The sequence below is a fragment of the Cherax quadricarinatus genome, chromosome 30 (genome assembly GCF_038502225.1).
Source record: "Cherax quadricarinatus isolate ZL_2023a chromosome 30, ASM3850222v1, whole genome shotgun sequence".
Classification (NCBI taxonomy): domain Eukaryota; kingdom Metazoa; phylum Arthropoda; class Malacostraca; order Decapoda; family Parastacidae; genus Cherax; species Cherax quadricarinatus.
In genome coordinates this window covers 22,416,374-22,443,680 of record NC_091321.1, presented here as the reverse complement: position 1 = coordinate 22,443,680, position 27,307 = coordinate 22,416,374, and the positions used below count along the sequence as shown (strand labels likewise).

The following is a 27,307-nucleotide window of genomic DNA, read 5'->3' as shown; positions in this document are numbered from 1 at the left end:
ATTATTATAATCAAGGGGGAAGCACTAAACCCGTAGGATTATACAGTGCCTATGGGGGGATGGAAGGCATTCAGGCTTAATTCAGGGAACTGGAGCACAGATCCAATTCCCTAGATCAAGAGCCCCTCACCAGCGTCAAGGAGCCTTCCTTGAGGGGTGCGGAACATGTAGATATCAGAAACGAGGGAGTATGCACATGTGTGTGCATGCGCAAGGACTAAGGTTAGCAGGGGTAGTGGGTTACTAAAATAAAATATAAAGTTGTTGCAGCAAGTTTATTTTGTTAAAAAGTCACAAGGGAGTCTGCATCAAAGGTGGGACTTTTAGCAAGGTGGTCAAATAATTGTGTTAAGTGGAGGGGATGCTGGAAATGGAGTGTGTGCCTGCTGATAGACAATTAAGAGATGAACTGGAATGAGAATGGAAGTGGTTAAAAAAGAGGCAGCATGAGGTTATGGTAGGTAATTGAGCTTTTGCACATGGAAGTGGGGAAGATTATAATAAATAAGAAACACTAAACCTACTAAGGTTAGAAAGTGGACAAGAGCAATATGAATAATCTGAATTTCCCTAGGATGAGAAAGAAGGGGTTTAGTCTCCAATATTCCCTGAATTTACAGTGTTGTGTGAATGCATTACCATACCAAGTAGAGTGCATATTAACAACAACTGATCTCAATGTTAAGCATCTTAGCAGCATGGGCATGAGAGGAGTATATGGCTAAGAAACTAACTGATACCTGTAGAAACTGCCATGTACAATTTCAGAAGTTAAGCTTTACAGTTTCTCTGACTGTGAATAAATGCTATTCTGTGTCGCCACTAATGATCATGGCGCCTTAAACCTCGTCCTTCCACCAGAAACTAAAGTAAAATTACAGCAAAATTTGTAGTGTCCTCATGTCTGGTAGGAAGATGAGGTTTAAGGTGCCATGATCAAACAGTAGCAATTCAGAGTAGCTTTAATTCTGAGGCAGAGGACCTGTACAGCTCAGTGAAACTGTAGATGGCTAGAAATGTATGGCAAAGGAATGTTGAAATTAGAGCAAAAGTAGGGTGAACACAAGCACACAAGGCAAAATAAATTCACGACAAAAAAATTCTGACGACATCTAGATCTAAAAGATCATGAATATACCAATAATAATTAAATATTCTGCTTTACTCAGTTTATACAAAGATTTACTGGTAGGGTCAGACCCTCCCCTACAACCACACAGGCAAGTACCTTTCAAGCACTTTCCTCATCATTCCTCTGTCCTTGTCTCATTTTAGTTTTAAACACCCTCTAATTTTCTTGTTAAGTTCTTTCAGCATGGCCAGTTCTTGTGATTACTACTAAACAAGCAATATGAAACAAAACATTCATCAATCTTTGGTTGCTCATACTAGTTTACTACAGTTTTAGGCTTAATTTGATTATATTATTAGTTTAGTTTACTAAAAGTTACAAGACTATGGAAAATCTTGTTTGAAGCAGCAGCAGTAATACTGAACTATCACAACAAATACAAACTGTGAATGCCCTTAACATGTTAAAGCAGTACTGTATTATGTGCTGAAACCATCACAATGGTACATATAAAATGCTTGTTACCTAATTTTCAAACTCTCAAAAGTCAACACCTACATTAACTTAAAGCAGCTCTAAGAAATTTAGATAAACAGCTGTAAAGTGTCAATTTCAAATTGTAATAACTGCAAGAGTAATTTTATAAATATGATTAGTATTTGCCTTTATCTTGGTAATGAATGAGCAATCTTTGAAGTTTTACCTTAACCCAACATAGTACAGTGTACATACACACAGTTACTTTCAAAAAACATACAGTATATGATCATGACTATATGAGAGGGCAAAGAAAAAAAACAATCTACAACAATCCACATAGTTAACTAACATGCGAGATTCTCAAAAAATAGGTACATCAAAATATCATCACAGTCATTGCACACTGATGACAAAGTTGGAATAGACCAAGCATTAAAAGTGGTCCAGCAAAATTGTGTGCAACACAAATGCAACAATTTAAATGGTAGGAATAGATGAAAAAAGTCATGTGCCACTCATTTTCAAGTGGCAAAAGCAACTTAGGGATGATGAAACCATCAGCACAAATTTTAAGAAATTGTGAGCCTTTTAACAACTAAATCTTATGTTATCCACAGACTGAGAACTTTATCATGTGCACACCCGTGTCTGGTGGATGCCACAACAGTGCCAACACCACCTATAGGTAGTAATGTGCAAGTGCTGTCAGTAATTGTTCTGCTACTCCTTTGGCCACTTCTCCAGCCTCAATATCTAAGAAAAATATTTTCAATGCTCGGTTTTAGTTTTTTCTAATTAGAGTTAAGCCTCCTGCTTCTTTGAAAATATTATGCAACTGTGTGACTTGTTTCAGTTATTTTAGTACAATTGTAAACTAATAAACATTGAACACTTGAGTGACTGTTACAATATCAGATTAACATATTTAACAATGACTTTTGTCTTTATACATAAAAGTAATTATCGAAACGATTTCATACAATATGGATTTGAGTTACTATCAACATTTGCAGTCTAATTTCAATAATGAATAACTTTTTCAAACCACAGAGTAAAATCACCAAATAAATACATTCTCTTACAAAATCTTTCTTTCCAAACTAATACGTATAAAATGCTTCTCTTTCAACAGCCCCTTATCCACCAAGATCATTAAAAATTAATGAAATGTGTCAGATCCAGTATAAACTATTTATACAAAATGATGCTTCACCTATAACAATGTGTACTAGCAGTATTTACACTAACTAAAATTTATGTACAGTAAAACAATCATGCATATGCCACATTGTCTGTACCCCCATAGCTGGAATGATTATTGGGCTGTATAATACGAGTGTCATCAACTGAAACATTGATGGGCTGTGGAAGATCAGGCACTTCATCATTCATAGACATGGAGCCGTGGAAACTCTCAGCAATACGACTCCATTGCCTCTTCTGTATACAGCACCTGTTCGACCTTGGTCCTGCATTATGAAAATAAAAATTTAATATTTAACATTAAACAAATTTTATATTAGTAGTAGTAGCAGTAAATTAAAAACATAAGGGTCATACAGCACTGCAAAAGTCTTCACAGAGAAAACTTCAGTACTGACTAGTGCCTTAAAGAACATGGTATGAGCACATACTTGCCCAAAAGTTAAACTCATGGTCATTCACAAAATGCCTCTATAAAAACAAACAGTACTGAAATATTTCAATGCAGTAATATTTAACAAACAATAAATTCTGTTAAATAATCTCCATATTGACATACTGTACATATATGAACCTTGTGTATAAATTTCACAATTTTATTACTTAACATGTCAAAACTATTTGCATTTTTCAGTTGGTATGTACTAATCACCTTTAATCCCACAGTATGTAAAGAAAATCTGTACTCCATCAATATTCTTAATTTAAACATACATATAGGCCAATATGAAAGGTAAATTTAAACCCATCTATCTATGGACTGCCAGATTTTCTTTCAATACCCATACAGGCAAATTGCTTATCTCTAGTTATGCATCAGTGTATTATAGTCTACAACTCAACTTACTGAATACATTCCCATTACTTCAATAAACCAACCACAAATCAAGTAACAAAAAACTGGGAAAGAAACAAGGGTTCCAACCTTTTACATAGGTGAAATTTACCACATTTCACTGCTATAATTTTTACATACAAATTTAATTTACAATTTTTTGTTTATTGTGGTTTGTTTACTGAAAAACCAAAACCCCAAAATACTTCTTTCAAGTTCCTAAAGAAGTAAATCAGTGTTAGTAATTTACAATGCAAGTCACTACATATTCAATACTATAGATGTGGTAATGGGTTATCAGCACATATGCCAGCAGAAGTTTGAGAATTGTGTGTTTCCGAGTCTTCAAAAACACTCGGATCAATAAACACCAACTTTAATTATGCATAATGCCAGTAAGTCCACATGCATTTTGCCAATACAATAAAGATTAATAAACGAAAGTGAGAAAAATATAACCTTTACAACACCAGTCTTGTGAAACCTCATGTCTCAAATGCTTAGCTACATATATGGTAATGTATGTTTGAATTTTTTTTTTTTTTTTATAAATGTGCTTTGTTTCTTCAGTCTTACACACAATCATTGCTCACACTGTAGTACATCACCTGGTCTTCACAAAAAACCTAAATTACCTAGCCTTCTATTAAAAAAAAAAAAAAGTCAAAATTTGTGCAATATCAAAACTGCTAGTTTAAATTATCCATACAATAAGCACATGCCTATCTCTACTATTTTTAATGCCTCTACCAGAAGCTGCTATCCACTGAAACCTCCATCAGCAGCTTAATTAACTTTTTCGTGTGTCAAGGGGCCATAAAACTAGGAAGCACTGCTCAGGCGCTGTATAATCCTCCGGGTTTAGCGCTTCCCCCTTGATTATAATAATAATAATAGGAGGCATTGTATTTAATTGCTTTTAAGTTCAAAATGTATGACAAAAGCCTGAGGAAAAGGGTTTACAGGAAGCATGTGCTCAACAGGACATTTTGGAAGGCTTTTAAGAGAATAAGGCTAAAGAGAACATACAATAACAAATAGTGCACTTCATCCAAACTTCACAAGAGTACAGGAGCAAGAACTATTGGCTTCAACAGTGGTAATTCCTAAAAAGAATGCAAGATGAATCATATATAAAAAAGAAAAATAATAGCAATATAACGAGACAGAAAAATAAAGTAAGACTGTAACATGCCAGATGCTGAGATAGGTACTTTAGACTGACAAGTAGAAATATTAGCTCTCTAGGCAACCATAATGCTATACACAGCCATACATCTAAATATGATTAAACAAAGTTAAGCCTAACATGTTTAAAAATCCCTATCATCTTATCTACCCCTCCATATCAATGTTTTAATTCTCGATTCTCTGTCATCAGTTCTTCAAAATCTTCCTTTCATTTGTTACATATCACCTATGAAATTAATGTTAACTTATCTACCTACATCACTATTTTATTTTTCTCGTTATCACACTAATTGTTATCGTGGTCATTAACCTCATTGAACTCAGCCATTTTGCAAAAAATTTACAACAAAAGCTCACCATCATACATTCTAATCCAATATTAACCCACCAAACTGTAAAATTTCCAATCCACTGCACTGTACATCCTAACCTTTATAACTACATTTCAGGCAGGCACTTTCTCAGAATCTGTATAAAAACATTTCTTAGCTAATATTCTAGTGTGTCAAATTTCAAAGATCATTAGCCTCTTCTAACTCTGATCTAACAAGCTTGGGTATGCTTGTTGATGGGTCACACACTCCTACTCTTCATATCTTCACACACTCCTTTCACCCAACAAACATTATCAATATCCCATTCCAATCTTTTAACACAACCAAATAGTTTTTACATATTACTACTGCATATACGAGATGGGTAAGCGTTTTTCAAAGCTTAATGTCACTAAAAAAACTACAACCCAATGCCAAGTTCAGCAATATAAATGTCTATACTACAAATTGCCTTATTTTCATCTTTCATAGAATGCAAGGCTATCATAATTTAAAAGAATCCACATCAGTAAGTATTAACATTATACACTATACCCATTTTATAGACTAAAATTTGTATCTGATCTGTCACATAAGCAAGTTGTCAGTAATATACATACATCTTCCTATCCAACTGCTTTCACAGTCCTGCTCATACCCATTTCCCATAGTGAACATGCATACCATTCTCAGCCTTTTTTGTTCCCACATTCCTCCTTTTCTTTAGCCCCCTCATCTTTACTTCCTTTCCTCCCTCTCCCTTCCACCATGTCCAGTTACACATCATTCAAATTAAATGAGAAACAATTATATGTGAAGAGTGTGGATAAGAGAGAGAAAAAAAAAGCAATGCCAAAAGAATAACATGTATTATTAGAGAATAGACAACCAAGAATTCATTGAAAGAATCATTGTTATTCTTTTGGTCCTCGTTAAAATAATTCATCTGAAAGTCAAATACAGTAGATCCCCCACTTACAACATTAATGTGTTCCTGAAAATTTGAAGTGTTTGGGATATCTTGCTACTCCTACTTACACTTTGGTCACACTTCACAGACACGCACATGCATATATATATATACATACATCTAGGTTTTCCTCCTTTTTCTAAATAGCTCTTGTTCTTTTTTATTTCTTCTATTGTCCATGGGGAAGTGGAAAAGAATCTTTCCTCCGTAAGCCATGCGTGTCGTATGAGGCGACTAAAATGCCGGGAGCAATGGGCTAGTAACCCCTTCTCCTGTATACAATTACTAAAAAAGAGAAGAAGAAAAACTTTATAAAACTGGGTTGCTTAAATGTGCGTGGATGTAGTGCGGATGACAAGAAACAGATGATTGCTGATGTTATGAATGAAAAGAAGTTGGATGTCCTGGCCCTAAGCGAAACAAAGCTGAAGGGGGTAGGAGAGTTTCAGTGGGGGGAAATAAATGGGATTAAATCTGGAGTATCTGAGAGAGTTAGAGCAAAGGAAGGGGTAGCAGTAATGTTAAATGATCAGTTATGGAAGGAGAAAAGAGAATATGAATGTGTAAATTCAAGAATTATGTGGATTAAAGTAAAGGTTGGATGCGAGAAGTGGGTCATAATAAGCGTGTATGCACCTGGAGAAGAGAGGAATGCAGAGGAGAGAGAGAGATTTTGGGAGATGTTAAGTGAATGTATAGGAGCCTTTGAACCAAGTGAGAGAGTAATTGTGGTAGGGGACTTGAATGCTAAAGTAGGAGAAACTTTTAGAGAGGGTGTGGTAGGTAAGTTTGGGGTGCCAGGTGTAAATGATAATGGGAGCCCTTTGATTGAACTTTGTATAGAAAGGGGTTTAGTTATAGGTAATACATATTTTAAGAAAAAGAGGATAAATAAGTATACACGATATGATGTAGGGCGAAATGACAGTAGTTTGTTGGATTATGTATTGGTAGATAAAAGACTGTTGAGTAGACTTCAGGATGTACATGTTTATAGAGGGGCCACAGATATATCAGATCACTTTCTAGTTGTAGCTACACTGAGAGTAAAAGGTAGATGGGATACAAGGAGAATAGAAGCATCAGGGAAGAGAGAGGTGAAGGTTTATAAACTAAAAGAGGAGGCAGTTAGGGTAAGATATAAACAGCTATTGGAGGATAGATGGGCTAATGAGAGCATAGGCAATGGGGTCGAAGAGGTATGGGGTAGGTTTAAAAATGTAGTGTTAGAGTGTTCAGCAGAAGTTTGTGGTTACAGGAAAGTGGGTGCAGGAGGGAAGAGGAGCGATTGGTGGAATGATGATGTAAAGAGAGTAGTAAGGGAGAAAAAGTTAGCATATGAGAAGTTTTTACAAAGTAGAAGTGATGCAAGGAGGGAAGAGTATATGGAGAAAAAGAGAGAAGTTAAGAGAGTGGTGAAGCAATGTAAAAAGAGAGCAAATGAGAGAGTGGGTGAGATGTTATCAACAAATTTTGTTGAAAATAAGAAAAAGTTTTGGAGTGAGATTAACAAGTTAAGAAAGCCTAGAGAACAAATGGATTTGTCAGTTAAAAATAGGAGAGGAGAGTTATTAAATGGAGAGTTAGAGGTATTGGGAAGATGGAGGGAATATTTTGAGGAATTGTTAAATGTTGATGAAGATAGGGAAGCTGTGATTTCGTGTATAGGGCAAGGAGGAATAACATCTTGTAGGAGTGAGGAAGAGCCAGTTGTGAGTGTGGGGGAAGTTCGTGAGGCAGTAGGTAAAATGAAAGGGGGCAAGGCAGCCGGAATTGATGGGATAAAGATAGAAATGTTAAAAGCAGGTGGGGATATAGTTTTGGAGTGGTTGGTGCAATTATTTAATAAATGTATGGAAGAGGGTAAGGTACCTAGGGATTGGCAGAGAGCATGCATAGTTCCTTTGTATAAAGGCAAAGGGGATAAAAGAGAGTGCAAAAATTATAGGGGGATAAGTCTGTTGAGTGTACCTGGTAAAGTGTATGGTAGAGTTATAATTGAAAGAATTAAGAGTAAGACGGAGAATAGGATAGCAGATGAACAAGGAGGCTTTAGGAAAGGTAGGGGGTGTGTGGACCAGGTGTTTACAGTGAAACATATAAGTGAACAGTATTTAGATAAGGCTAAAGAGGTCTTTGTGGCATTTATGGATTTGGAAAAGGCGTATGACAGGGTGGATAGGGGGGCAATGTGGCAGATGTTGCAAGTGTATGGTGTAGGAGGTAGGTTACTGAAAGCAGTGAAGAGTTTTTACGAGGATAGTGAGGCTCAAGTTAGAGTATGTAGGAAAGAGGGAAATTTTTTCCCAGTAAAAGTAGGCCTTAGACAAGGATGTGTGATGTCACCGTGGTTGTTTAATATATTTATAGATGGGGTTGTAAGAGAAGTAAATGCGAGGGTCTTGGCAAGAGGCGTGGAGTTAAAAGATAAAGAATCACACACAAAGTGGGAGTTGTCACAGCTGCTCTTTGCTGATGACACTGTGCTCTTGGGAGATTCTGAAGAGAAGTTGCAGAGATTGGTGGATGAATTTGGTAGGGTGTGCAAAAGAAGAAAATTAAAGGTGAATACAGGAAAGAGTAAGGTTATGAGGATAACAAAAAGATTAGGTGATGAAAGATTGAATATCAGATTGGAGGGAGAGAGTATGGAGGAGGTGAACGTATTCAGATATTTGGGAGTGGACGTGTCAGCGGATGGGTCTATGAAAGATGAGGTGAATCATAGAATTGATGAGGGAAAAAGAGTGAGTGGTGCACTTAGGAGTCTGTGGAGACAAAGAACTTTGTCCTTGGAGGCAAAGAGGGGAATGTATGAGAGTATAGTTTTACCAACGCTCTTATATGGGTGTGAAGCGTGGGTGATGAATGTTGCAGCGAGGAGAAGGCTGGAGGCAGTGGAGATGTCGTGTCTGAGGGCAATGTGTGGTGTGAATATAATGCAGAGAATTCGTAGTTTGGAAGTTAGGAGGAGGTGTGGGATTACCAAAACTGTTGTCCAGAGGGCTGAGGAAGGGTTGTTGAGGTGGTTCGGACATGTAGAGAGAATGGAGCGAAACAGAATGACTTCAAGAGTGTATCAGTCTGTAGTGGAAGGAAGGCGGGGTAGGGGTCGGCCTAGGAAGGGTTGGAGGGAGGGGGTAAAGGAGGTTTTGTGTGCGAGGGGCTTGGACTTCCAGCAGGCATGTGTGAGCGTGTTTGATAGGAGTGAATGGAGACAAATGGTTTTTAATACTTGACGTGCTGTTGGAGTGTGAGCAAAGTAACATTTATGAAGGGATTCAGGGAAACCGGCAGGCCGGACTTGAGTCCTGGAGATGGGAAGTACAGTGCCTGCACTCTGAAGGAGGGGTGTTAATGTTGCAGTTTAAAAACTGTAGTGTAAAGCACCCTTCTGGCAAGACAGTGATGGAGTGAATGATGGTGAAAGTTTTTCTTTTTCGGGCCACCCTGCCTTGGTGGGAATCGGCCAGTGTGATAATAAAAAATAAAATAATAAAATAATAGGAGATGCATTTCCGAGTCTTAATACTCAGTCTCATATACCCCATTATAATAGGAGACGCATTTCAGTCTTAATACTCAGTCTCATTTCGTTATTTTTAACTAAGAATGTTTATCCAATATTAACTAATGTATGCATGTTAATTAAACAGAACAAAGCTATAGTACAGATATGTAGGGGTGCACAGCAGCTGGATTATCTCCTGATTTTTTTCTTACTGTCCATTCACTCCAACCCTTCCCACAAAAAATTAAAAATTCTTTATATATACTCGCCACTCCCTCACTGTTAGGGTAAGCACAATAGGTGCTTGGGTAGTGTGGAGGGTAATTATAGGAATAATTGCATTTGGGAGGGTGTGGCATGAATGAGCAAAGTTCCCTCTATGAAACGTCTCGCCCACTGAAGTGTCAAGTATATAGGCAACAGCATCAGATACCACAGCTGAATAGAGCAGTGTAATTATTTAATCTAGTTCATTACCAATTTCTACCAAAAAAAAAAAACATCTTCTGTACACATTAACAGAAAAGACAAGAGTATCAATACATTTGGTTGGCTTAGCTCTTCTTTTTGATTATAATAATAAAAAAATACATTTGGTAAAATAGAAAATAATATTTACAATCCAACCTTAAGAAAATGCTGTGGCAAGTCCTAAACTTATAGTTCTTGACCAAACTTTCACCATAAAATGAGCATACACAAAGTATTGATCTTAAGTGTTAATCAGTGTTTATTAAACAATTAATGTTCTAAGGTGACAAGATTCTAAGTTGGAACATTGTAAGTCAGGGACCAACTGTATAATAACGTGAATAAGCAACCTTTATTCTAAAATACTTCAAGCACCAGAATGTCAAGTGATGTCTGAGACTTCTAATGGATGTTATACAATACATCTTGCACCCAAGAAAAGCTTCCTGAGTGTGAGTGCGCTACTGATCCCGAGGCATTGCCTTGCAGTGGTTACCCAGGCAAAAACAATGATCACTATCCACATTTTCTTACTCCAGTTCAGGGATAAGATAAATAAGCCATTGCTGGGTATGGAGCTAAAATCCTGCTGGCACTTTCTTGACCCAACGACGTTCCTGCTCATGATGGTCAATTTCCTTCTCTGCTTTCCTCTGTCGTCGCGCACGATTGGCTGCCGAGCCTAAGGTAGGGGGACACTCAAATATGTAGTTTAAAGCTTCTTGTGCAGCTAATGAAATCAATATAAGTAAAAGCTCGAGGCTCTTGTAGTGAAAAAATACCCATTTATATACTGAGTAATTAAAATGTATACTAAAAGACTTCTCTGCCTTGTAACTCAGAAGTCTTGCAAACTGATACAAAATGTGCTGATCTGTAGAACCAAAAATATATAAATTATCGCTTCAAATTTGCTTCCCTTATCAGACAAGAACGATTAAGAAGAAAATTTGAGGAGTGTGCACAGTACATTAAATTAAGTTGGACAATTTTTTTAAATGGGAGCAAGGGGCTAGTAACCCCTTCTGTATACATTACTAAAATTAAAAAGTGAAACTTTTGTTTTTCTTTTTGGGCCACCCTGCTTCGGTGGAATATGGCCAGTTTGTTGCAAGAAGAGAAGAATTTTTTAAATGATTCTGTAAACAAGTTCAGAGACAAATTTCATTGTACAAACACTAAATGGCTGCAAAAGTGAAATGCATTATTGTATATGAATGCTTGTCCAGTAAACCTGGACTTGCCAGTACTGTGTAGAAGATAAGAGAATAAAGTAATTACCAATCTGAGTTTGCAGGAGTGAGCTGTAGTTCTTTGGCCCACCTCTTGGCCAAATGGCAAAAACCATATCTATTTTTTGAACACATGTATGGAGGTTGCTTCAACTGTGTCGCTACACAGCTCATTCTACTTATTTACCTTTACAATGAAGAAATACTTCACAATACTCCTATGGCTCCTTTGGATGTAATTCCCAATTGTATCTGCTCGTTTCTGTTGCATCCTTGGTACTCACTATCCATGTTTATTCTTATGCCCCATAAAATGTTATATGTTGTGATCATATTTCCTCATGCTCTCTGCTCCACTAACATAGGCCTAGTTCTCTCATTTTCTTTCTTTGCATCTCATTATCCTCAGCACAGGGGCCAGTTTTTATGCTTTCCTCTGCACCCTCTCAAGTTTCTATTTGTGTTTTGAACAATGCTATTAAACTGACAATTAGTTTGCCCAAGTGGTTTTCGAACCACATTGCTAAGCTGACTGTGGCTGCTTATTTTCAATTTGCTCATTTGTGGTTAAATATGCATTTTATAGGTGTATGTAATCCTGACTCACGAAATCGTAATGACACGATTGCAAAAAAACCATACCCCGGCCGGGATTGAACCGCGGGTTCAATCCCGGCCGGGGTATGGTTTGTATGTAATCCCATTTACTCTAACCTATCAACCAGTTACTACTCCACTGCTGTACCAATGGCCTTTCATAAACTATTCACCAAATGTCTGCCAGCCCAATCAACACATCACCAGAGGCTCGCATCAACCAAATAGCCCATGCTCATCTGGCTATTCCAACTGACATTCAGGAATTTCAACAAAAAGCCATTCAGGGTACTTTATACACCATATGTCAGGCCCATCTTATATGGAACACCAGTATGGAACCCACATCTGAGGAAGTCTATTCAGAAACTGGAGAACATACAGAAGTATGCAGTGAGACTAGTTCCAGAGCTAACAGGTATGAGGAAAGGATAAAGGAACTTAATTTAACAACCCTAGAGGACAGAACCCCTCAAGGAAGGTTCCTTGATGTTGGTGAGGGGCTCTTGATTTAGGGAATTGGATCTGTGCTCCAGTTCCCCGAATTAAGCCTGAATGCCTTCATCCCCCCCAGGCGCTGTATAATCCTCCGGGTTTAGCACTTCCCCCTTGATTATAATAATAATAATAATAATAGAGGACAGAAGGACCAGGGGTGACAACATACAAAATACTCAGAAATTGATAGGACAGACAGGGACAGGCAGTTTGAGAGGCAGGAAACAGGTACTTGATGAAGTGGTGGAGGATAGGGCCCATAAGGCTGGGAGAGTGAATCTGGTGCAGCAAGTCGAGAGGCAGGGCCAGGTTTTAAGACAACTCCTCCAGCCACATTTACAAGAGTACAGGATTTTAACAGGCAATGATTTGGCAATTGAACTGCATGCTCAAGAATGGGCTGCCAGTAATATAATTATGTCCACCCTGCATCCATACTGTTACCCTTCCTTTCAGCTCAATCATTTCTCCAATCTGATATGTAGTGTATGCAGCACTATCAAATGCTTTCTTAGCTCGATCGCTAGCGCACTCAGCTCACATACTGAGGTCTGGCAATCAAATCCCCGGTACAGTTGGAAAACATTAGGACGCGTTTCCTTAAGACACCTGTATAAAATGGGTACCTGGGTGCTAGTCGACTGGTGTGGGTCGCATCTTGGGACAAAACTGACCTAATTTGCCCGAAATGCTCAGTAGTATGTCATTGATGTCAGCCAGGTCTGTATATGTTGTACATGTACTTGTAGAAATAAAGATATTATTTTTAGTCTAGTAATGTATAGTCCATCCATCCTCTATATTGTACTGTCTAACCCCTCTTAGTACGTTTCTCACTCCGAGCTGTAAGACAAGTTTTATTTCAGAGTCCATGCTAGTGTTCTGTAAAGAATTTGGCACTTTCAAAATGTTAAATGTCTTTTTGTCTTTGCTTGCAGTTCAAACATTACTCTTGTTAGGCACAATGATGTCTGTTTCAAGGCTTCCTGCCTTTTTTTTTTCTTTACTGTCATTATGTATGCTTTCTAGTCATCTGGCATTCTTCCACTCCATTTGTGGTTTGTTAAAGATCTGTGCGCGCGCGCGCACACACACACACACACACACACACACACACACACACACACACACACACACACACACACACACACACACACACACGTGCAGTTCCAGTGTTGTGCACACAGAAGTGTCCCTGTTTGCAGATGACATGAAGTTAACGAGGAGAATTAAATCAGATACGGACCAGACAGGCCTACAGACACACCTGGACAGGCTGGGTGTGGTCCAGAAACTGGCTCCTAGAATTTAACCCCGCCAAATGCAGTCATGAAGATCGGAGGAGGGCAAAGAAGACTGCAGAGTATAGGCTAGGTGGCCAAAGGCTGCAAACCTCACTCAAGGAGAAAGACCTAGGAGTGAGTATAATACCGAGTACATCGCCAGAAGCACACATTAACCAGATTACTGCTGCGGCATATGGGCGCTTGGCAAACCTGAGAATAGCATTCCGGTACCTCAGTAAGGAATCATTCAAGACTTTATACACTGTGTACGTCAAGCCCATACTGGAGTACGCAGCACCAGTTTGGAACCCACACCTGGTCAAACACGTCAAGAAATTAGAGAAAGTGTAAATGTTTGCAACAAGGCTAGTTCCAGAACTAAGCTGTATAGCCCTTGTGGCTTAGCGCTTCTTTTTGATTATAATAATAATCCAGAGCTAAGGGGAATGTCCTATGAAGAAAGGTTAAGGGAAATCGGTCTGACAACACTGGAGGACAGGAGGGTCAGGGGAGACATGATAACGACATACAAAATACTGCGTGGAACAGACAAGGTGGACAGAGACAGGATGTTCCAGAGATGGGACACAGAAACAAGGGGTCACAATTGGAAGCTGAAGACTCAGATGAGTCAAAGGGATATTAGGAAGTAGTTAGGAAGTGGAATAGTCTGGCAAGCAATGTAGTAGAGGCAGGAACTATACATAGTTTAAAGACGAGGTATGATAAAGCTCATGGAGCAGGGGGAGAGAGGACCTAGTAGCGGTCGGTGAAGAGGCGGGGCCAGGAGCCGAGTCTCGACCCCTGCGAGTACAATTAGGCGAGTACAGTTCCAGTGTGCACACAATTCGTGTTGTGTGCACACAGTTCCAGTGTTGTGCACAGTATTTCAGCTCTTAAAATTCTTGGCAATATTTAATCAGATACTCATATCTTTGGTTTTGTACTGAGTATTTTCACCTCATCTGGTGTTCCAGTTTGTTTTTATTTTCACTGCTTATCCTCCCTTCTAACTTTGATACTGGCTCTTACTCATTTGTACATGCATATGAGTTTCATATTAAACTCACTGCATAACAAAAATTTTTTAATGTCCTTTGCCTTCCTTAAGTTTAACATCTCATTCCTCAGTGTGGTTTTTCACCTGATATGGCTATGAAATAAAGTTATTTGTCTTTGCCTTGACAGTGATATTCATTTAAAAAAAATTACTGCCTTCCTCATCCAAAATCAAATTTCTAGCTCTAAGGCTAGTTTCCCTGTTCTCTGCTGTTGAGCTTGTTCTGCACTTTTTGTCCTGGGTTTTACCTCCTTACACTAATGGCTAAACCATGAATTCTCTCATATTTATTGAGTTCTTTTAGCATTATGTCTTAAGAAGAAACCCTAGCTGTCTAACCCTATAAAACAAATTCATTGTGCACTAGGCTTCTAGAAAGATGTGCCCCATACTACAAGCATTGTTGCACTATTTTCCTATTAGGGAAATATGGTAAATATTCTACACATGTTGAAAGGCAGAGTATGAAAGGGCCTGGGTTTAATTCCCAGGCAGGGCAAGAAATGAAGGCACATCTTATACCTGCTGCTCTGGAAAAGAAATAAGAATCTGAGAGTTAGTCGACTGTTGTATTTGCATCTTGGAAAAAAATGCTCAAAGCAAATTCAAATAAAAGAAACAGGAAACCAAAAGTATTTTACTGCTTTTGTAAATAAAAATAAGTGCTGTGCAGTGGTACCCTGAGTTTCGAACTGCTCCCAACTTGACCAATTATGTAAGTGTATTATTGTAAGTGTATTTTTGGGGGTTTGAAACGACTAATCTAATTTACATTATTCCTTATCGGAACAAATTCGTTTGGTAACAGCACTCGAACAGCCTTTTGGAATGAAGAAAGTTTGAAACTTGAGGTACCACTGTAATCTCTCACATAGATGATCACTTTTGCAATAATGTTTGTACAATATGAAAATACTGTCTAGGAACTTTTCCATCATCTTATGTATAATCCTTTCTCAATGATAAAGTAGCCTTTTAGCAAAGATCAGGTGTCACTAGTAAATACAGATCTTTAAATCTGTGATCCACTTAACCCAGTTAGGTTAATCCAAGGATTTTATGTAGCTGATGATCATATCTGATCACGCCCCAAAAACAATACTGACCACTACAATTTTGCGAGTTGCAAGTCAGGTAGGACTGCATTTTTTCTTTTTCACAGACCACAGTAACTCGTACTTCATGGATTGCAAAAATGCACATTTTAGTTTATCACTACTAAATGTTTACCTTGCTTAAGAAAAGGATATGCACATATCTGTTCATCAGCCACCTTTCAATTTTGACATTCTGCCGTATAGGATGATGGTGTATTCTATAATCGTCCATGTCAAACACTGCCTTCCAGTTATTTCTTAAAGTACCTATTACTGTCGGTAGGATACGGTCGGTGTGTTGAAAGAAAGAGACCTATTACTGTCAAGAAATTAGCTTCAACTTTGTTTTTTGTTTTTTCTAAAAAAAAAAAAAAAAAAATTCATATTTCTTTTATTCAATGCAACTTTAAAAGTTATGAAGTGTTCTTTTCTTCTATTAAAAATCACTCAACAAATTTTTCAATGAAAATAAACTTTTCACTATTTCATCTTCAGTAACTTGTTTCACTTTTGAACTATTAGTATCTTCCATAACAAACAAGAGAACAGATCTTTTTTTAATTTTGTTGATATGTAAATAATTCCATTGTCTATTGAATCTTTTCTGGTATTAAGTGAAAAGGATCATCTTTTAAGGGTTTCTTATTGTAGAAAATTGTCCTCTCCTAAACTTGTCCATTTCAGTAACAGCAGCAGTGTATCTCCATGACCCATCACTTGGGAATGACACATTACACATTAAAATTAACATTGTACCAATCAACTCTTGTACCAACCATGAAATTATCCCAAAACCAGACAAGATTAACTATGTTGAAATAAAGGATTTTAATTCAATATCCATTTTAAAATTATGATGTAGACAGGTAAAACAGAATCACTAAAGAAGCTATAGTGCACATTAAAAACTCAAGTGTCTTAAAAACACATTTGCTACAACCTTCCTCTTCATTGTCTTGCAAGTTATAAAGGAAATATTCCTGAATGGCACTGTAGCTAAATGGGTATCGATTTACAAATACATACAGCGAGTTCATACACTAAAAACCTTAATATCTAAATACCTAAATACTGTGCAACCCTGCTAACCACTACTTAAATTAAATATATTTTTTTGATAATAATGGCTATTCACTAAAAAAAAAAAAAAAAAAAAAAAAAAAAAAAAAAAAAAAAAAAAAAAAAAAAAAAAAAAAAAAAAAAGCAATAAAATCTTGCACCACAAGAAAACATAATTCACTATTATTCTACAGAAACTGAATGTTCACTTTCACAAGGTTACAAGCAGAAAAGTTCAATTATTTAAGCAGCCCACCTTGACACACACACACACACACACAACAACAACAACAACAATGCAATGCAATAATATATACACAAGAATATCTAGCTGAGCTTATATGCAAAGTACAGTAAACTGCTGATTTGACACGTGATCTATTAATACTCGTGATAGCGTGATTGAAAAATTGCAGCATATTTTCGATTATGCTATACAGTGGACCCCCGCATAACGATCAGCTCCCAACTCGACCAATTATGTAAGTGTATTTTTGTCAGTGCTTTTGTAGGTGTATTTTTGGGGTCCTGAAACTGACTAATCTAATTCACAATATCTCTTATGGGAACAAATTCGGTCTATAATGGCACCCAAACAGACTTCTGGATTGAAATAATATCGTTATCCGGGGGTCCACTGTATTTATCATTTAGCATGGAGTAAATTTAGTGGAAAATAGCTAAGAGGGGTATATGAAGGCTAGTACCCAATATTTGACTAACTACTCATTCCTGTACTTTTACCAGTCATCTATGTACTCTAGGTGTATTTATACCAATGTTGAATATGTTAGTGATTGATACTGAAGTGTGAAAGTACTGTAAATGAGAAAGTGAATAGATCATCTTGCAGCACTGCCATGATAATGTTTGTGTTAGGAGTTCTTAGGGCCATTACAGTATACAACATTTGATATAAATTGTTCATCACCCTGGGTGTTGCAGATCTAATCAATGTGACTAAATTAGCCGTTTCTTGCATACCATTCGATACATGCTGTGTTTTCATACCCTTTGCACCATGTGGATACTGAAGATGTTTTTAGGTATATAAAATGAGAGGTATTCCAAGATTTATATATTCTTTGTTTCCATCCATTTGCAACAAACTGGTTATAAGAGGAAATGACTTATATAATCTGAGTTCACAGGCTCTGCACCTGTCTGAGAGGTACCACCACCTCTATTTATATATCCTTGACTTCTTTTCATTTGCATAATCTATGGGTGTGAAGCTTGGGCTGTAAATGCTGCAGCGAGAAGATGATGTCCTGTCTAAGGGCAATGTGTGGTGTAAATATTATGCAGAAAATTTGGAGTGTGGAAATTAGGAGAAGGTGTGGAGTTAATAAAAGTATTAGTCAGAGGGCTGAAGAGGGGTTGTTGAGGTGGTTTGGTTTTTTAAAGAGAATGGATCAAAGTAGAATGACATGGAGAGCATATAAATCTGTAGGGGAAGGAAGGCGGGGTAGGAGTCGTCCTTGAAAAGGTTGGAGGGAGGGGGGTAAAGGAGGTTTTGTGGGTGAGGGGCTTGGACTTCCACCAACCGCGCATGAGCATGTTTGATAGGAGTGAATGGAGATGAATGGTATTTGGGACCTGACGAGCTGTTGGAGTGTGAGCAGGGTAATATTTAGTGAAGGGGTTCAGGGAAACCGGTTGTTTTATTTAGCCGGACTTGAGTCCTGGAAATGGGAAGTACAATACCTGCACTTTAAAGGAGGGGTTTAGGATATTGGCAGTTTGGAGGGATATGTTGTGTATCTTTATACGTATATGCTTCTAAACTGTTGTGTTCTGAGCACCTCTGCAAAAACAGTGATTATGTGTGAGTGAGGTGAAAGTGTTGAATGATGAAAGTTTTTTCTTTTTGGGGATTTTTTCTTTCTTTTTGGGTCACCCTGCCTCGGTGGGAGACGGCCGACTTGTTAAAAAAAAAAAAAAAAAAAAAAAATGAGAGGAACCTGGATATAATGGTTATACTGTATCTTTTTTTTTTTTTTTTTTTCAACAAGTCGGTCGTCTCCCACCGAGGCAATGTACATCAATTTAGTTGATGAACTCCATTTTTTGATAAAGGATGGGTGAGGAGCATTGCCAATGTTTACATCTGCTCATGCCTCCTTCTATCTATTCCTGCCACCCCTCTGCCCCTTCCAACTCTTATTTCTATCAATGAAAATGTGTATAGGAAATAATATTGTAGTTTAATTTTTTATTTAAACATTTATGAAGGGATTCAGGATAAACCAGCTATCTGTACACAAGTCCTGGAGGTGGAAAGTAAAGTGCTTGCATTTTGAAGGAGGTTGTTGCAATTCAGAGGATGATCTGAACTGTAAAGGCACCATGCTTCTGGCAAGACAGTGATGTCTGCCTGAAATGCTCAGGCATGTTAGTGGCTTTCTTTGTACTTAACATTTTATAAAAGTAAATCACACACTAACCTTTGCAAAGAAATAATAATTGTATTGTACTGTATCAAATGAATGAGAGAGAAGTGGATTTTTCTTTTTTGGTCACTACCTTGGTGGGAGATGTTGGCATTATAAAAAAATTACTAGTGCCTAACTGAAAGATGGTACAGAACAGACTAAATTTGAAAGCAGGTGCTGATACCTAATTCTGAATGATGGTACAGAATTTACTGAATTTGAGAACAGGAGCTTTCTCTGAACAATGGTACAAAATGCAGCAAAAGAAATAAGGAAACATGAGCAGCAGCAGCAGCATTAGAAGTAAAATCAAGGGTAGTTGTAACAAGATAGTATAAGGAAAATGAAAACTTTCGTTATAATAGAAAAAAAATAAACTAAGTGTGGTTCATTAACTTTAGAAGTTTGTATCTACTCAAAAAATTTTTAAATACATTTACCTGATTTCTTAAAAATTTATTAATTAATGTGCAGTGTTCATCATTAACCCTTTCACTGTCCAGACAAACTTGTCCACTAAGTCCATGAAATTTTTTCTTATCAAATGGTAGAGAATCTTTTTCTGGAGGTAATAAAACGAAGTACAAAATTTGACGGAAAACTGAAGAAATTATGCTTTCATGAATTATGTCGTGTCAGCAATATTTATGCATCGGTGGTTCTGTCCATTTTGAGTCCTATTTTAGGCTGATTACACTGTTCCAGTAGACCAAATTTTTAGCTATTTCACTAGTATGTCTTCCATTTTATTGACTCGCCACAAGAGATCGTGTAATCAACTATTTCAACTACTCAATAAAGTGATCAGATATTGGTAATTTGGCTAATTACACACAAATTTCAAAATAGGATTTAGAATAAACAATGCAGGCATTCCTGGCACTAAAATAACATTTCCTCTGTTCATCAGTAATATTCCCAGGCTTTACACATGAATTCCATTTTGATTTTTTATTCACACACAAAAAATAGAAGATTTACTGTTGTGCAATACTGTAATAATTGTATAAATAACATCAGTGCATTTGCGAATGCATATCCGACCCACCAGTTGACGTGTATTGGATGCATGACATGATTTATTACTCTTGAACACTGGCAAAAACTTAACATTTCTGCTATATTGAACTCAATATCAAGTTATTTTCAGCCCTAAAACCAATCAAAATCATCTCTGTCTGTAACGTATCTTCCATTCTATCAAATGAGACCAAGAAATCGAGAATACACTGCAAAGTCATTGTTTTAAACCAAAAACATGGTCACCGTTTTTTCCCTCATTATGCACTCCGTGCTGCAGGATTTTTTTTTATGTGGTGCATACTTATCACAGATTCATTCTCTCACATCCAGGCCCAAATTTACTGCTCACAGCTTATCTGAGTGAGCTGAGCTAATGGCATAGTACTACGGCACTGACAGTGACCGCAAAGCCATAGTACTATGGCACAGTCAGTGAAAGGGTTAAAGTATACTGGGTGGAAGGCACTCAATGTAATTTAATGTCAAAATGAGTATCCTACCTTGGCACATTTGTTGACAAGACAAAAAGCTAATACTGTCCTGGCAACCAAAAGGGGGATGTCTCAGGATGCCCTATGGCTGGCTGCATCATCAGTGCCTTCTAGTCTAGGGTTGTGTGGTGGATGGTTTTGTGTCCACGGTACCCCTGCCCCATGTGGTTTTGAGGGCCAAGTTTGCCAAGATATTTTTAGTTATTGATGAATTAATGTGGACAGGAATAAGTCACTGACAAAGAGAATTGCAGAGATTGTTGGACTACATAATGTATGCCATTAAATGAAGGGAACAGTAGAAGCCAGTGATGTGTAGAAGTGTCCAACGAGACCTGGTAGCGTTGGTTCCACGAGGACAGTATTGAGGATATGCCCAATATCAGAAGCACTAGAGAAACATCCCCACTAATGTTGATAATAATAATGTATCTAGACTGGATCTGTTATCATTTGCCTGAATCTTTCCGTGTGGTACAAGATTTCATGCAAAAGTGTGCTCCTTGCCACACTGCAAAATCTGTTTTTCAATGACTCTGTGACTGGGGGTACCCTTCTTCAATGACTGGCCAGGAAACTCATCAGACTTGAACCCCAATGAGAACCTATGGGCTGAGACAAGAGAGATCTACAAAGGCAAGGAAATCAACTCATTTCCATGGGTTTAGGATGTCATCTGTGAGCTATGGGGGAATATACTCCCTGAAACCCTGAAGAAAGTGTGTTAATCACTTCCTAGACGGTTGAAGGACATCCTAAAGTGCAAGGAATAACCAATTCTGTGGTCATGATTTTAGAGGGAGCCAGCATACTTTAATGACAAGCACTGTATATCAATTATCACCAAATATAATGCTGCTTTGGAAATTGTCCTTCAATCCTTGTCAACTTTGTCCTTAAACATTTTTAATTAACAGGTATGACATTCTGTACCATCAAGCTGGTTAATGTCATAACATTGAAGCTAATAAAACACTATACAGGTTGTTAAAATAATGGTATACCATAGATTGCTTTTAAGCACACCAAAGTTCTTGAGGCAGAAATAGTGCTAGGAACATGAAAACAATTGGTGCAAGAAGCATATATTAATATGATATAAAAGGCATGTTTTGTCAATAACTAATACTTTAAATGCAATCCCTCAAATATTTTATCATTTATCAGTGCAGAATAGTAGATGGAAATGCAAGAATTTAGGTACATGCTGCATTTCCCAATGAAAACTTTGCAAAATGCAAATTCATTCAACGTCAGAAGTTCTTTAAAATAATTTTAAGTTGCTTCGATACAATTACAGTACCAGAAGTCTAAGTTTATTAGAATAGTCACTTTTAAGAGATATTAGTGTCCTGTTTGTTATGCACAACTGGAAATTTTGACTCTGAGAAAGGAAAAGAAAAATATTTTACAACATTCAGACTCAACAGCGCATTCAGTAAACATGACAGTGTGACTGAAATTAGAATGAAATTATAAACTGATAGGCAGGCAGGAAATCTACCCATCATTTTAAGAGGTTATTTAAAATATTTTAAATGAACTGGATGCCAAATCAGAGTTCAGATTTAAAGTTAGCATGGGATAACCACTGGGTCACGAAAATTTTGAAATGTACTAATACACAACAATGAATAAAAATGATAAAATACGCTTAAAGCTGTATTGACACAAGCACGAGTTAATTTTATGCAATTTTTTTGTAAAATGGGAAATATAAGAAATAGGAATATTTTGAACATGCCTTGTATATACATTTTTTACTGAATGTAGCAAGGTAAATAAAATACAATTAACTTTTTAGTGTCAGGTTCAAGGAACATTATTACACAGGATTCTACTTGGTCCTCCTTACAAATTACTTTTGTACTTTTACATTAATATATGATTATAGTATTTTGTAAACTATACCACGATATACTTACCACAGAAGCTGAGCATAACAGGCAAGAATATCAAACCATGCGCAGCACCAAACAGTACGATGCCAAGATACATGCGGAAGTAGAAAACTTTGAAGATTTTCGAGTGAGCAAAGGCTAAGACAATGATGCCTCCAAATTTTGTGAATGTGATGCCTGACAGTACCTAAAAAAGAAAAAAATATAAGCAAACTCATATTTATCTTCTGTACTTCATCCTTTTTCAGTAAATGTATCCAATCATACTAATATACAGTATATCAAATCACCCTCCATAAATGGAAGGGTTATTTGATATTAAATTTTCAAGCAATATGTGAATTTTTTCATACAGCATATATGTATATGTGCAATGTGCATATATGTATCAATGTATAAGCCTACTGAGTATACCTGGTAGTGTATGGTAGGGTTATTATTGAAAGAATCAGAGGTAAGATGGAGAGCAGGATTACAGATAAACAAGGAAGCTTAAGGTAGGGGATACCTGGAGTTTACCTGGAGAGGGTTTCAGGGGTCAACGTCCCCACAGCACGGTCTGAGACCAAGTGTTGAAGCATACAAGTGAACAATATTCAGATAAAGGTAGGGAAGTTTTCATTGCTTTTATGGATTTAGAAAAGGATTATGACAGGGTGAATAGAGAAGAAATTTGGCAGATGTTGCAAGTGTATGGTGGCAAGTCACTACATGCTGTAAAGTTTCTACGAGGATAGTGAAGCTCAGGTTAGGCTGTGTAAGAAAGAGGGAGATTACTCTCCAGTAAAAGTAGGCCCTAAATAGTGATGGGTAATGTCACTGTGGTTGTTTAACATCTATAGATGGGGATTTCTTCTTCTCTTTTTTAGTAAATGTATACAGGAGAAGGGGTTACTAGCCCATTGCTCCCGGCATTTTAGTCGCCTCATACGACACGCATGGCTTACGGAGGAAAGATTCTTTTCCACTTCCCCATGGACAATAGAAGAAATAAAAAGGACAAGAGCTATTTAGAAAAAGGGAGAAAAACCTAGATGTATGTACATATATATATGCATGTGCGTGTCTGTGAAGTGTGACCAAAGTGTAAGTAGGAGTAGCAAGATATCCCTGTTATCTAGCGTGTTTATGAGACAGAAAAAGAAACCAGCAATCCTACCATCATGCAAAACAGTTACAGGTTTTTGTTTCACAGTCATCTGGCAGGACGGTAGTACTTCCCTGGGTGGTTGCTGTCTACCAACCTACACTCTGAAGGAGGGGTGTTAATGTTGCAGTTTAAAAACTGTAGTGTAAAGCACCCTTCTGGCAAGACAGTGATGGAGTGAATGATGGTGAAAGTTTTTCTTTTTCGGGCCACCCTGCCTTGGTGGGAATCGGCCAGTGTGATAATAAAAAAAATAAAAAAATAGATGGGGATGTAAAAGAAGTAAATGCTATGGTGTTGGGGAGAGGGGTGGGATTAAATTACGTGGATTCAAATACAAAATGGGATTTGACACAGTTAATTTTTACTGATGATACTGTGCTTTTTGGAGATTCTGAAAAGAAGTGGCCAAGGTTAGTGGAAGAGTTTGGGAGGGTGTGTAAAGGAAGAAAGTTGAAAGAACATGGATAAGAGTAAGGTGATCAGGGTATCAAATGATTTATATAAGGAAAAATTAGATATTAGATTAGAAGGATGGAATATGGAAGAAGTGAATATGTTCAGATATTTGGGAGTAGATTCGTTGGCAGATGGGTTTCTGAAGGATGAACCTAACCATAGAACTGATGAAGGTAAAAAGGTGGGGGCTGCACTGAGGTATCTGTGGAGACAAAGAACATTATCCATGGAGGTGAAGAAGGGAATGTTGAGTATAGTGGTACCAACACTCTTATGTGGGTGTGAAGCAGGGGTTGTAAATGTTGCAGTAAGGAGGAGGCTGGAGGCAGTGGAGATATGTCTAAGGGTAATGTGTGGCATAAATATTTTGCAGAGAATTCTTAGTGTGGAAATTAGGAGATGTGGAGCTACTAAAAATATTATTCAGAGGGCTGAGGAGGGGTTGTTGAGGTGGTTTGGTTATTTAGAAAGGATGGAGCAAAATAGGTTGACATGAAGGGTGTATAAATCTGTAGTAAAGGGAGGAGTGGTAGGGGCCGTCCTAGAAAAGGATGGAGGGAGGGGGTAAAAGAGGTTTTTGTGTGCAAGGGACTTGGACATACAGCAGATGTGTGAGCATGTTAGATAGGAGTGAACAGAGACAAATGGTTTTTGGGACTTAACAAGCTGTTAGTGTGAGCAGGATAATATTTTGTGAAGGGATTCAGGGAAACCTGTTAGCTGGACTTGAGTCCTGGAGGTGGGAAGTACAATGCCAGCACTTTTGGATATGTGCCGTTTGGAGTGACATCTGAACTGTCATATCTGCACATCTCTGCAAAGACGGTGATTATGTGTGGATGTTGATGAAAGTGGGAGACTGACAGCATGTTAAAAAAAAAAGTGTGAATACATATGGATGTACATTTTTTAACGTACCAGCATCAGAGTAAGGTGACCTGAGAAAGGGAAAACTTTCACTACTATTCATTCCATCACTGTCTTGCCAGAAATGTGCTGACTTAACAGTTCATATGACCCACCGAACTGCAACTTCTCCACTCTACCTTCAGATTGAAGGCACAATGCTTCTGATCTCCAGAACTCGTCCTGCTAACTGGTTTCCCTGAATCCCTTCATAAATGTTACCTTGCTCACACTCCAACAGAATGTGAAATCATAAAAACAACTCACCTTGACTCTTACCTAATAAGAAGACAAGCCTGTTGGATGTCCAAGCCCCTAACACACAAAACTTCCTATACCCCCCTCCCACCAACCTTTCCTAGGATGACCCATACCACTCCTTCCCTCCATTCCAGATATGTGCCTTCTAGTAATCTTATTTTGCTCCGTCTGTAAATGTCCCAACTACCTCAACAGCCCCTCTAGCCCTCTGAATAACACTTTTGGCAACCCCACATAAGCTTTTAATCTCCAAGCTCAATTCTTTGCATAATATTCACACCACATATTGCCCTCAAACATGATATTGCCACCACCTCTAGCCTCCTCCTCGCTTCAACGTTTAACCCTTAAACTGTCCAAACGTAGATCTACATTCACTTGCATGGCACACCAAATATTTTGAAAAATGAAAAAATCGTTTTTTTCTTTTAAAATGAAGAGCACATTTTTCTACATGTTACAGGATTAAAAAAAAAAAAATTAGGGTCAGTAATTACAGAGATATAAGATCATGAAGTTGGCTCTGGATGCTCACCTGTCGGCAACACTTACTCCTGCCACTTGCAGAAGTGTTGCCAATATACCTTTTTCTCGTTTTTATTTTAATTTATATACTTTTTACGTTCTGATAATTACAATTTATAACAGTTCTTGTAATTTCATAGCCAATCTTTGTTCTGACACTAATATTAGGTACCGAAATAGTACAGTGGACCCCCTCATACTCTTGGCATCACATAACGTTAAATCCACATACCGCTACATTTTATCACCAAGATTTTGCCTCGCATACCGCTAAAAAACCCGCTCAACGCTGTTCGTCCAAGACGCGTCTAATGTGCGCCCTTACCCAGCCTCACATGTTCCGCCGGTGGCATTGTTTACCAGCCAGCCTCTGCGGTAACATCCAAGCATACAATCGGAACATTTCGTATTATTACAGTGTTTCTGGTGATTTTATCTGCAAAATAAGTGACCATGGGCCCCAAGAAAGCTTCTAGTGCCAACCCTACAGGAATAAGGGTGAGAATTACTATAGAGATGAAGAAAGAGATCACTGATAAGTACGAAAGTGGAGTGCGTGTCTCCGAGCTGGCCAGGTTGTATAGTAAACCCCAATCAACCATTGCTACTATTGTGGGCAACAAAAAGGCAATCAAGGAAGCTGTTCTTGCCAAAGGTTTAACTGTATTTTCGAAACAGAGATCGCAAGTGATGGAAGATGTTGAGAGACTGTTATTGGTGTGGATAAATGAGAAACAGATAGCAGGAGATAGCATCTCTCAAGTGATCATAAGTGAAAAGGCTAGGAAGTTGCATGAGGATTTAATTAAAAAAATGCCTGCAACTAGTGATGATGTGAGTGAATTTAAGGCCAGAGATTTAAGAGGCGTAGTGGCATACATAGTGTGATAAGGCATGGTGAGGCTGCCAGTTCGGACCACAAAGCAGCTGAAAAATATGTGCAGGAATTCAAGGAGTACATAGAAACTGAAGGACTGAAACCTGAACAAGTGTTTAATTGTGATGAAACAGGCCTGTTTTGGAAGAAAATGCCAAGCAGGACCTACATTACTCAGGAGGAAAAGGCACTCCCAGGACATAAGCCTATGAAAGACAGGCTTACTCTGTTGATGTGTTCCAATGCTACTGGTGATTGCAAAGTGAAGCCTTTATTAGTGTATCACTCTGAAACTCCCAGACCGTTCAGGCAAAAGAATGTCCTCAAGGAAAATTTGTGTGCTGTGGAGGGCAAACAGTAAGGCATGGGTCACTAGGGACTTTTTCTATGACTGGTTACACCATGC

At 37.8% G+C, this 27,307-nt stretch overlaps 1 protein-coding gene across 4 annotated transcripts in view; it reads right to left on the bottom strand.

Moving 5' to 3' along the window:
• Window positions 1-1,141: 1,141 nt before the first annotated feature.
• The window catches only part of Npc1a (Niemann-Pick type C-1a), a 133,376-nt gene continuing 107,210 nt past the window's right edge, over window positions 1,142-27,307 (bottom strand). For 2 of the 4 annotated variants that reach the window (XM_053782005.2, XM_053782006.2), the window contains exons 22-23: window positions 22,751-22,913; window positions 2,686-3,021 (exon numbers count right to left, since the gene is read on the bottom strand). In XM_053782005.2, the coding sequence (XP_053637980.2) occupies window positions 2,825-3,021; window positions 22,751-22,913 (360 nt within the window). In that variant the 3' untranslated portion in view covers window positions 2,686-2,824. Of the gene's footprint in view, window positions 3,022-10,581; window positions 10,730-16,444; window positions 16,534-22,750; window positions 22,914-27,307 lie in introns of those variants that run through there. The other 2 variants (XM_053782007.2, XM_070089994.1) reach the window with 2 other exon arrangements.